At 36.7% G+C, this 12,439-nt stretch overlaps 1 protein-coding gene across 6 annotated transcripts in view; it reads left to right on the top strand.

Moving 5' to 3' along the window:
• Ankib1 (ankyrin repeat and IBR domain containing 1) overlaps positions 1-12,055 on the top strand; it is a 177,575-nt gene extending 165,520 nt beyond the window's left edge. For 5 of the 6 annotated variants that reach the window (XM_063242858.1, XM_063242820.1, XM_063242847.1 and 2 more), the window contains 5 exons: positions 2,400-2,578; positions 3,565-3,616; positions 6,425-6,539; positions 7,605-7,741; positions 8,200-12,055. In XM_063242858.1, the coding sequence (XP_063098928.1) occupies positions 2,400-2,578; positions 3,565-3,616; positions 6,425-6,539; positions 7,605-7,741; positions 8,200-8,937 (1,221 nt within the window). In that variant the 3' untranslated portion in view covers positions 8,938-12,055. The remainder of the gene's footprint in view (positions 1-2,399; positions 2,579-3,564; positions 3,617-6,424; positions 6,540-7,604; positions 7,742-8,199) is intronic. The other variant, XM_063242827.1, reaches the window with a different exon arrangement.
• The last annotated feature ends 384 nt before the right edge of the window (positions 12,056-12,439 follow it).

The following is a 12,439-nucleotide window of genomic DNA, read 5'->3' as shown; positions in this document are numbered from 1 at the left end:
GGGATCCTTCCTCCAAAGCCCCTCTGGCCAAGAGAAAAACAGCTGTGAGCTGAATGCTGTACAACATGAACATGGTTGGCACCAGAAACCAGCTGGTGACCCCGCTGCGGGACTATGCTAAGCTGTACCATAGGAGCTGTATCATGGTGCCTCTACATCACTCTGGAGAGGTTCTTTTTCCAAGACCATGCATCAGCCCTGGACTCCTCCAGCTGTAATAAGCCGTGTCCAAATAAGCCTACAGCCATATGCAGCAGGTGCTTAGTGATGGGCCACATCTACCACACGAGACACCAGCTCCCCACCGCTCTGCTCCAGGTCCTGAAAGGGTGCCTGCACCCAGGAGATGGACTGGTCAGAGCAACAGAAGCTATGCTGAAAAGTTAACAGGGGACTGGCGAGTTCACGATACAGTGCACACCCAGTGCATTTGCAGCATTTCATTTTGGTACTGGCAGATTACAAGAGACCTGAAATTCAGCAGTAAGAGCCGAGGGGTTTATCTTCATGTAATGGAGTCTTCCTTTAAAACTGGCCCCACAGCTACTTGATGGAACACCTGTATAGTTCCAACTGTAATCTCAAAGGTGTTGCCTTTTTATCTGCAAGATGTTTCTTCAGTGGCATGCTTCTTGAGCCCAGAGGTACAGCTACTGAGCGGTAGTGCCAGTGATTCATGCTGCTCAGATACTCAGCCTGTCCAGTTAAGAAATCACTGCTTCGTGTGAAATTTTTAAGTTATTTTAATTTAATATGGTCTTCAATAAAAAAAAATACACAAAGTTTTTTTTAACTTAAATATACAACTTTAGTTCGTATCAGGATCTAATCAAATTTTATACTCTAACCACCACACATTTTAAATTCTATACATAATAATCACACTAGTCAAAAGACTTTTACATATGAAGTGTCATTTAGTTCAAACACTAGGCAGAGCCCAGAACAAGAATTAAAATCTTATATGTAAAGAGTACTAAAGGATTAAGAGTACTAAAGAGTACTTAATCCAAGCAAAATATTATTCATAGCCAAATGTTCCTGATATACCAAAGTGTAAAGAGATATTTTCATGCCTTCTCTCTTCTTGTGTTTTGTGTTGAAGTGGATCCTTATTTCAGTGCTAAACATATTCTGGGTGTATCTGATGTCTTTTTTTTTTTTTTTTTTTTCTTTTCTTTTTCTTTTTCTTTTTTGAGACAAGGTCTCGCTGTGCAGTTCAGGTTAGCCTTGAGCTCACTTTGTAGCCCAGGCTGGATCCTGAACTCACAACAATCCTCCTACCTCAGCCTCCTGAGTGCTGGGATTACAGTTGTGCAACATCATGCCCGGGTCAGATGTCATTTTTCTGTTAAGACCATGTTTGTATTTTTAACAATAAATGTTGCCTTAAAATCAGAAGAAAAAAATTACTAGCAATAAACTGAAATTTTCTTTATGTTTAAATATGTCTATAGGTTTGGGTGAATTCAGAGTTGTGCTAACATTTCTTAAAGCATTTATTTCTTTAAATTAATTGAAGTTGAAATCTGGTCTGTTTCTGATATGTAATAAGAATTTTATCTTCAACAATAAAATTATTACATGCTGCCTTAGAGAGTTATGATTTTACCAGTTTATTTTGTAAGTTAAGATTATTAAAGAAACAGGGCTGGGGATTTAGCTCAGCGGCATAAGCACCTGCCTTGCAAGCAGGCAGTCATGAGTTCGATCCCCAGTACCGATAAAAACGAAAAAGACAAAAAAAACCAAAAACACCTAAGCAAAGTGACATCACCACAGCCAACAAACTTCATTGTAAATTCTTCTTTTCTGTGAAATCACCAGACCTCCCCCATTATAACTTTCATGTCATCCTTTTAATCTGCACTGTGCTAAACCTATATGGTATACTTCATTCAATGCTCAAAACTCATCTTCTCTTTAAGGCCTTCCAGAACTAACCCCAAATCACACTTGTCTTGCCTTAGTAACCTCAGATTCCTTAAGGATTTGAATGTAGTCTGCACCATGGGATCATGTACTTTATGCAGTGCTGTGAAAGTTTTTTCACATAGACAGATTATAAGGTCCTTGTAACAGCTGCTCTATTCAAAAGCGTCTTCATAATCTGTACCAGCTGCATTGCAGTTAATGCCTGTCAACTGAATGCTAGCTTCCTGAGTTTAAAATAATTTTTATATATGATCCTCTGTCTTTCCTAATCTGGAAAAATTAAGTGAAATTAAAAAACTTTTGTTTGTTGTTTTGGTGCCAAGAATGAAATGCAGGACGTTATGCCTATGAGAAAACATTTTAAAATTTAACATTTCTGACTTCAAGAAAGTTAAACTATAAAAGCCAAGAAACCTGGATTTGTTATTTATTGACCCACTCTTTTTATTTTTTTCTTTCCATAGACAGACCTAGAAATGGTCACTGAAGACCTTGCCCAAAAAGTCAATAGGCCTTACCTTCGCACACCTCGCCACAAAATCATCAAAGCAGCATGCCTTGTGCAACAGAAGAGGCAAGAATTCCTGGCATCTGTAGCTCGTGGGGTTGCTCCCGCAGACTCCCCCGAAGCTCCACGGCGCAGGTAAGAGATGTACCACTGTAGAGATCACCCTAGCTTGAGAACAAATCCCAGCAGTTTTATTTTTTATCCAGTTAAGCATCACATTCTTCAAAGCTGCCCCTAAAACATGGATAGCTGATAAAAATATATTAACTTCTTTTTGATGGTATTTGTCTTCATTATATTTTTCTTTGTGCTTCTTTTTGTTGATACATAGTTCTTCAGACCAAATTAGGCTAGGTTAATTTCAAATTTCAATTGAATGCATAATTCAGAATCATTCTAATGCACCATTTCAAATGTGTAATACAGTCATCTGATGATTGTCATAGACAGGATCTGAAATTTGGAAACTCCCAGCTTGTAATGGTGTTTTACTTTTGTGTTAAGAAGTTGTGAAGACATGAGAAGTCTGCTATTAGTAAAGTTGTTTAAGTGATCAAGTAACTGGTAAAGAATTAGCTCTTTGCTTTAAACTGGTAAAATAATAACTTTCTAAGGCAGCATGTAATAATTTTATTGTTGAAGATAAAATTCTTATTACATATCAGAAACAGACCAGATTTCAACTTCAATTAGTTTAACATTCCTGAAAGAGCAGTTACTTTGGTTGTTTTGTTTAAGATACTTATGCTACTTCTGCCATATTTGGCAGCATATTTTCACATTCATAATGATTATGAGCATGAGAAATTTATTTGACCTTTTTTAACCTGAATATTTATAAGTAATTTTGTTAACTTATTAAACAAGGATAGAAGCAGTCATAAAATACTTTGCTGTAATGTGGTGACTTTTACTTTTTCCATGTTTTGCACCAACATAAAGCAACATAGAATTTGAAAGAAATAGTGAAAGTATCTTTTCAGTTGTATATTAATAGTCAATCTGCTTTGACACTCAAATTGTAAGTAAAAGAATTAAAAGTATGCAGAGGGCAAGGATCTTGTTGGGTGTTCTTCATAGTTCTGATAATAAATTGTATGGTATGTCTAATTTCTTTGTAGCTTTGCTGGTGGAACATGGGATTGGGAATATTTAGGATTTGCATCACCTGAGGTAATTGTTTTTGTGGGGTGGGTTTTTTTGTTTGGTTTGGTCTAGTCTTTGTATATATGTGTGAATGTTTTATATTTTCTCCTTAGTACAACCCTGCTTGCATTTGCACCCTAATCTGTGACACCCTGCTGAAAGTATCTGTAGTGCTTTATCTTTCTTTTGTTCAAATATGCCTCAGCAGAGCCTATATTTAACTATTTTTGGTATTGTAGTATTAATGCATTGTTAAATAAATCCCACTTTTATTATTCTTAATTACTAAATTGAACTTAGATCAATTTATAACATGGAATTTTGGAAGATATCTTTCTAACTTGTTAAGATCCATGTAACATTTATGTATTAAAAATGTGTTTCTAGTTTTTTACTTCAGTCGAATCTATTAACAAGCCAATTTGAGCTTTTTGCAACAACCAAGAGAATTTATTTATAATCAGTTGCAAAGGTAGAAAATTTTACAGTAATAATATTTTTTTCATTAGAAATGGACTCTAGAAACAGTAATAATATTTATGCAGAAAGAAATGCTTTGCTTAGTTGCTTTTTTTTTTTTTTCCCCCGGTATTGGGAATCGAACTCACGACCGCCTGTTTGCAAGGCAGGTGCCTATGCCGCTGAGCTAAATCCCCAGCCCCGCTTAGTTGCTTTTTGATTCCCTTTCATACTTTCACACTCTTCTTGGTTTTTGTCCATCATTTTGGTGTGCCATCCAGAATATCTAAAACACTTAACACTACAAATAGACATTGTGGCAAATAAAAATATGCCAGTGAAATCTTAATCATGCCACTTGTTTTGTAACATTTAAATTGCTGGCAATGCTATGTTCACTATGTTCTACATGAATTTTAAATGTTCCTACATAGCACTTCTGTCTATTTCTCTCTCCTTTGCTTTTATTAACTCATACGCCATTTGATTCAGTTTGGTTCTTTGAAAATTAGCAGAACAAATGATGAACATTTGTGTAGCAATTATGCCCATTTTAGTAAAAATTATTATGCAAGAAGTGATCAAGGCTTACTTAAATCAACTTGCAATTATCTTGTGGCCTTTGTATTGGTAGGCATATATCCAGTAAAATACTGACTTGAGAAAATAGTTTGTGCTCAGAAATATGGAAATTTTAAATTCACATAGTTTGTAAAAATGTAATATATTGATGAAATTTTTGAAATAAAAGAAATTACAAACTTTTTTTACCTGACCCTTGATGTACTGTCTGTTATATAGTATGATTAAAACTTTGGGATATTGTGAACAATTTCTACCTAAAAGGAGAAATGAACAAGCTTCTTTTTAATTTAGCAAAAATAAAACCTTTATCAATATATTCACAACTGTGTTTATACCGTCTTGCATCTTCTGGCTCTGGTAATAACTTTAGGAACCCTAAATTATTTGGCTTGCTAATATGACTGGCACTTGAACTTAAATTTTTATTAATTACTGTATTTAAATTACTGAATAAAAATTATTTAAGTCACTTTTACTTTTCTTTAAAGTCATTGGCAAATGAAATACTACCAGGCTTTTATATAAACTTTACTAAAAATCTAAAAAATTACCACATCTAAAAAATTTTCATGTGTATGACAATCAAGTAACTGCCAAACTTATATTTTTAAGAATTAGCTCTTTGCTTTAGACTGTGGAAAGAAAATGTTACCAAACCCCAATAGATTCTTAGGTTAAATTTTCATTTTTTTTCCAGTGACATTAACTCCATATTACTCTCTTTAAATTGCATAAACCTATGATAGGCACAAATACTTATTTTCTGCCACTTTATAGAAAATAGAACTGGATCTCAAAAAGTCTGAGAATACCTCAATTCAGGTTGTAGTTGTGTAACTCACTAAGATCATAAGCTGTGTTCTTCCTTGATTTCTTGTTTTTCAAATATGGATGGTGATATTCCATGGAGGTTCTGGAAAAAGCAAAGCATCTTATTAAGGCACACACAAAACTGGTGCTCAACAAATGCTGCCCATTATTATTTTAAAAAAGAAAACTGGTAGCTTTTTTCCTATAGAGTCTAGAATTTTTAAGTCTTCTGTGTGGCCTCACCTTTTCATATGCTTTCTTAAAGATACTAGAATTCGTAGGAAATTTTCAGATAATTTTCTGAGAACAGTTTGTTTAGACCTGCTACATCATGAGAGAATGTCATTTGAAAGTTTTCTATCAGAATAATTAGAACTATAATAGTTTTCTTGAGCATTTTTGTGTGCTTTTCCTAAATGAGAAATATGTACATTCTGTCAGAAAAATTTCATCACTGAGAATAACTTTGTATCATTATGAAGTATGCCAAGTGAGCAAATCTCAATAAATTTAAACTAACGGTGTGTACACACGCATGTGTATGTATGTACGCTTTTTAGTTGTCATTTTTTTCCTTCTCCTGTAATTGAGTTGCATATATTGTGGTCACTTTTTAAGACTTAACCTCCAGAGAGTGCCTAACTTATGTTGGTAAAGTGATTGCGGGATCTGTTATAAATTAGATAACAAGACCCTTGAAATCATCAGACATGAAGTAGCAGTTAGAACGGAGCATTGGGGCTTTTAAGTATTCCCAGTGTATGTAGGTACTTGTATTGACTATTTGAAATTTTTTTTTCCATTTCCTCAGCATGGCAAAATTTGAAGCTGTTGAAGTTTTTTTCCCCCCTTAAGTCTAATGATTTTATAAAATGTATAAAATCACACATTTCCCCTGGTGGGTGGGGAAGGTGTCTTTGTTTTATTTGCATTTAGAAAACTGCATACGCTCCTGTATTTTATAACCTTTGGTTTCTGCAGGAATATGCTGAATTTCAGTATCGTAGGAGGCACAGACAACAGCGCCGTCGAGGAGATGTGCACAGTCTGCTCAGTAATCCTCCAGACCATGAAGAGCCAGGTGAAAGCATCTCGGGTAAGCTGAGGTCGGGGTGGGTTCTTCTTCTTCTAGTTTTCCTGAGTCTCTAAAACTGACCCATGTCACTATTTGTGTGATTATAAATGTGTAGCTGCTTTCACTGTTATGAGACACAGAAAACCAACAGGTGAAAAGCACGTGCGCTGCATCAGGCCAGCCAGGTGTAGGCGCCATGTCGGCTGCGAATTAGCTATGTTACCGCAGTTAAATCACTTCACCTGCCTAAGCCTCCGTTTCCTCATTCAGCAGAACCCATAGTCCTGCCTGTCGGCACTCACTGGGAGCAGCAAATCACACAATCTGGGCAAAGCATTGATGCACCTCAGGAGCACTAGTAAACCGCACTGCTGATACTGTCTTTGTTCATGGAATGTTTTTCTTTAAGCCTTAGTTCTTCTAGAAGCATTCCTGAAAATTATCAAGAAATTTCTGTTAATTATTTGACTTTTCAGTGTTACATATTAATTGCAGATCTTCAAACTCTAATGTCAAGATCTAGGGGACTATAGATTTGCCCTTCAGGTTATTTTACGTTCCAGATTATCTAAAGAAATCTAAGGGCCAGGGATTTAGCTGAGTGGTGCAGTGCCAGCCGAGCAAATGTGAGGTCAATTCTCAGTACCAAAATAAAAAAACAGAAAAATGAAAATGAGAACACTTCTTTCATTATTAAGAAAAATAAGAGAAATGAATACTAGCATTTTGAGTCATGAAGAAAACACTATAGAGTACAAACACAAATGTAAAACGAGTCATGTGTATGAAGTGACAGTACTAGATAGATATTATTGCTTACAGTGAGACAAATACAGCTGAGAAATTCCTGAGAGGTGCAGATTCACTGGCAGTGAAAGAGAAATTGCCAATTTAAATAACAGACTGGGCCAAGCATGGTGGCACATGAGTGTAATCCCAGCACTCAGGAGGCTGAGGCAAGGAGAGTTGCCATGAGTTCAAGGAGAGCCTGACCTACACAGCAAGACTGTAGACAGACAGATAGATAGACAGATAGAGCAAATCTTACTTGTCACAAAATCGTCTGTGGTGCCAATTGCTTTGAAGCAGATATTCCAGAGGGTGGCAGCGGCCGCAGGCCTGGCACGTCCGTGGTAAGCTCTGCATCGATGAGTGTGCTGCACAGCTCTTCCCTGCGTGACTATACCCCTGCCAGCCGCTCCGAGAACCAGGACTCCCTTCAGGTAGCTCTGCTGAGCAGCTCATGCTTTTGATCTTCCTTTGTTTAGCACAGTTTTGTGTTTTTTGCTTTTATTGCTTTCCTTTTTCTTCCTTCCATTCTCAAATCTTTATTTCAAAAATGTGCTACAGGGCCAGGGATTTAGCTCAGTGGCATAAGCGCCTGCCTGGCAAGCGTGAGGTCATGAGTTCAATCCCCGGTACCAAGAAAAAAAATTGTACTGCAGGAGAAACTTTCTGTACTTCAGATTTCGCTTAGGTGGTGGGTTTTGTTTTTTTGTTTTTTTTTTTTTTTTCATTTCCTATGGGCCAAGAGAAAATTATAGTAAGATTTGAATAAATAAAATTACTCATTTGTATAAATAAAAGTAGTATCTGTTTGGTAAAGGAAAAGTGGTAAATCAGATTGGGTTACTTTTCCTTTCATCACATTCTAAAGTGGTTTTACTTTCTGTTGTCTCAGGCTCTAAGTTCCTTAGATGAAGATGATCCCAATATACTTCTTGCAATACAGTTGTCACTGCAAGAATCTGGGCTGGCCATTGATGAAGGAGCAAGAGACTTCCTCAGTCATGAAGCATCCCTTGGAGCTATAGGCACTTCTTTACCTTCTAGGCTGGACTCCATCCCCAGGAACACTGACAGCCCTCGAGCCGCACTGAGCAGCTCTGAGCTTTTGGAACTTGGTGACAGCCTCATGAGACTAGGAGCAGAAAGTGACCCATTTTCAACTGACACCTTGAGTTCACATCCTGTCAGTGAGGCAAGAAGTGATTTCTGTCCCTCATCTAATGACCCAGCTTCAACTAGCCAGGACCCCAGTATCAATGACAATCTTCTTGGCAATATCATGGCTTGGTTTCATGACATGAACCCTCAGAGCATTGCTCTGGTTCCCCCAGCAACTACAGAAATTAATACGGATTCTCACCCCCACTGTGTCAAAGATGGGTCAGAAGGGATAAGGGAGATAGAGCTCGAGCTGCCAGAAGATTCGGTGTTTGAAGATGCTGCTCTCAGTGAAGGCAGAGGAGCACAGAAAGAAGGAAATGCTTTGGAAGAAAATACTCTGGCTGGAGAGGTGTCATTGCAAGGTAGTGACAGTGGTCATGAAGCAGCCAACAAAGAGAATGGTGCTGACGTTTCAAGTCAAGCCCCTGAAACCTCTAGTGACTGGCTTGAACAAGTACATTTAGTGTGAACCATGGGCATCTGGCTCCAACTGCTGAGCAGATCCAGATGGTATGAAAGCCGGAAGAAGCTTTATAGAGACCTTGATCCAAGTAATTCCAAGGCGATCATAACCACTGATGTTAGGATTGAATACAGAGGTGTTCCCTTGAATGGTAGCTTCATTTTTGAACCTTACAGGGAATTTCTTTTGTATTTAATTGGATGGCTTTTTCCCTGTCTGCTAAACATAAGAGCAGGAAAGCAAGAGAAACACAAAGGGAATAAGTAGGTTGTGTTCTGCATTCTAAGAAAATGCAGCACACTATTTAGCCTAGAGTTGGCAATATTTAAATTAAAAGTTTAAATCCAAGGTTTATTCCCTAATCTTTGAGTGGCTTTCCAAAAAAGAAAGAAAGAAAGGAATAGTTTTCTTCATTGTGGAAGTTTCTTTGGACAGATCTGCAAACATATATGTCCTCAGTCGCTTTATGCTCTGCCATAACTTTCCTCTTCTCCTTCCCTTTTGTCTGAGCAGTGTGAATTGAGGTGTCCAGGGCTTCTCCTTAGTGCTGCATCTACCATAGTGTAATTAGTTTTAATTTTCACATGATTAATCAAAGGTTTCTTCCCATGTCGATTTATAGTTCAGTTGTGCCAAACTCTAACTTGTGTGCTGACTAACAAGGCATTAGGGGCACAGCATCCTAGTGTGCTCCAGGGCAGTGTCAGCGTGCTCAGGAGTCAAAGGTGCCATCCGTAGCAGTGATATTCCAGAATTTAATAGGCTTTTGTTGCCATGGAGACTGCATTGAAATAAATGTAGCCTATAGCTTGTTAACTAAATCTAATGCTGCTGTTAAAAACAGTTTATTTTACTATTAAAATACAGTTGATTAGCAACAGCGGTGCTGTATTTTAAGAGACACTTTATTGGAAGTGCAATCATAGTTCTTTGTTTTCACAACTTTACAGTGCATTCTAATTACTAATGGGTGCAATTACTTTTAATGGTGTTTTATAAAATAGAAAAAGGTGGAGTTTTCATGAGTTATAGTAAATCCCACAATTAAAAACTTCAATAAAAACATCCTGCGCAACATGTTACTGTGCCTTTGCCTAACCTAAATGGATAGTTGCCAGTTAATAAGTCAGTAATTCAAATTTCAATGTCTCTTCTAAAGTAACTATGCTATGAATTGCAGAGACCTCCATAAAACCACCCATGGCCTTGCCTTTACAGTAAATTTAACAACTAAATGTTCAATCAGTTTGTTTGCCTATATAGCAGATGCTGACATATGTTTGTTCTCTTGCACAATACTCATTTGCTGTGTGATTACTGTTTAGTATTGAAAAAAGTCAACCTCCTAGTTATCAGTGTCTTATTGTGAAGAAAATACTGGTCTTAGCTGTAATTAAGATACAGTGGTACAGTGTGTAATTAAAACTAGAATAAACTGTTGGAATGGTTGTTTACTTACATATTATCAAAACTAGGATAACATAAACAAAATAGATACGCACAACACTCCACTTAATATTTTGCCAGATTATTACAAGAAATCTACAGAAACCAAAATTTCAGTACTGCATTTATTATACAAGCAAGTCCTAGGCCAGGTAAAAGGTTGTATTAATATTGATATCCATGTGATTTGTGATTACAGTTTTTGATTATTTTTTTCCAAACCATACTTTTAAAATATTCTTGTACTTTGAATTAATATGGCCAGGACATTAAAGTATTTAATATTCCCCAGATTAGTTCTCCTAAGATAAACTGTGGTGGGAATTGCTCTTATGCCATGGATATCAAAAGTCCACATTAGTTTTTATTTCTCTAATTATCAGATACATTGATATCAACCCCTATTAAAGTGGGGGGATATTAACTTTTTCTACAGTGTATTACTGTATACTAAACTGAAATAGTCCATAAAGGATTGTTTACAAATTTATTTTGGACTAAAGATGTGAATGCTATGAAGGTTTTAGACCACCGTGTCATTTTTCCAGTACAAAGGCGCCGCCTCCACTGGAGGCGTCCTACGTGGTGCGGCCAAGTGAAAAGCAGCGCTCAGTGTGAAGACGGTGGCGTTTGTGGCAGGTTCTGATTCCAGTTCCCTCACACCGCGAGCGGTTTCCTTTGTTTCTGTGCTGGTCTCTCCTGAGCATGAAAACTGATCATTATCCAGTTTGTATTTCCTTGGTACATATTTTAAAGACAACACAGTCGTCGACTTTACAATTCAGTAATAAAGTTTGGCAAAGCCTATTTTGTAAACAGGTTAATTTTATAATGTAAAAAAAGAAAAAGTTAATCTAACCTTGACTTGTTATTTGCACTTTCATAGTCTATACTTGATACATTCCCACTTTATATACAGTAGGAGTCTACAAACTTGTAGATGTTTGGCCAAATGAATGCTGTTAATAATATGTAAAGTTCTTTGATTAAACATTTATTACTGAAACTGCTTCCATTTTGTCTCATTACATTATACACTTTGTTTCAAGCAAGTCAGGAAGCTAAATTTTCTCCAGATTAAATCCCCTCCAGTGTATTGGGATTTTGATTCTAACACATATAATTGATCAGCGCCTGGTATTTTTTATGGTAGCCCTCTTACTGCACATTTTCTACCCCAGAGATAAATCTGGTAACCCTGCGTGACAATGTGTTAGAAGTCTATTTCAGTGCTCATTTTAGTTTCATCACTGCAGTCATGTTACAGTTTTTTCTTTGAACTCTCTAATAGAAGCACACAAAAAATAAAGAACTTTAATAGATGTTTTATGAAATTACTTAAGGAGAGAAAAACTCATGCTATATGAATAAAAAGCCCTGCTTTCTCCACCACTTTGTTGTTCTTTACCTTATGAGTTACCAAAACAACCCTTGGCATCTGGGTTTCAGTGAACATAAGGTACAAGTTCCAGGCCACCAGATGGGTGTGCCTATAACAGTCACGTGAAGTCATGTTTTATTCATGTCTTTTCATTTTGTAGATCTGAAATGTAAGTGTGCTAAGGTGTTCCTTAAATGCTGTTTGTGGGAGCCACTGATCTCCTTCTTATTCTCGTTTCTGGTCCTGACTATCTGAACTTATTAACCTGTTGTAAATTACAGTATGAAACTTGCTAAAGTTTGGTCTTTTGTTTTTTTTTCCTTTGGGACAGTGTTTCTCTATGCAGTTCAGCTGGCCTTAAACTCACGTTGTAGCCTAAACTGCCCTTTAACTCACAGTGATTTTCTGGCCACACCTAGCTTAAAGTTTGGTCTGTTTTTAAAATAGTATGTCTTAAAGGAGTAAAACCTTGGAATCTAAATATTAAATCATAAATTTTAGGTGTGTGTTAAGACTGAATAAGTCCATTGGAAAAAAATTGTCATGTGCTTGGTTTTTAGACTGAGGGGTAGTTTCATTTTAGCACTATATCAAAGGTGTGAGCACTAAATCTTCTCTGTAGGACCACTGTACTGTATCCTTGGCAGATCATATAACTTTCTCATTGGAATAGTAGATTTC

Source organism: Cavia porcellus, unplaced genomic scaffold (assembly GCF_034190915.1).
Source record: "Cavia porcellus strain 051 isolate PalLab524CR breed Dunkin Hartley unplaced genomic scaffold, mCavPor4.1 scaffold_2, whole genome shotgun sequence".
Lineage (NCBI taxonomy): Eukaryota > Metazoa > Chordata > Mammalia > Rodentia > Caviidae > Cavia > Cavia porcellus.
The sequence above is the reverse complement of the archived record's forward strand: the minus strand, read 5'-3'. Positions and strand labels throughout refer to the sequence as shown.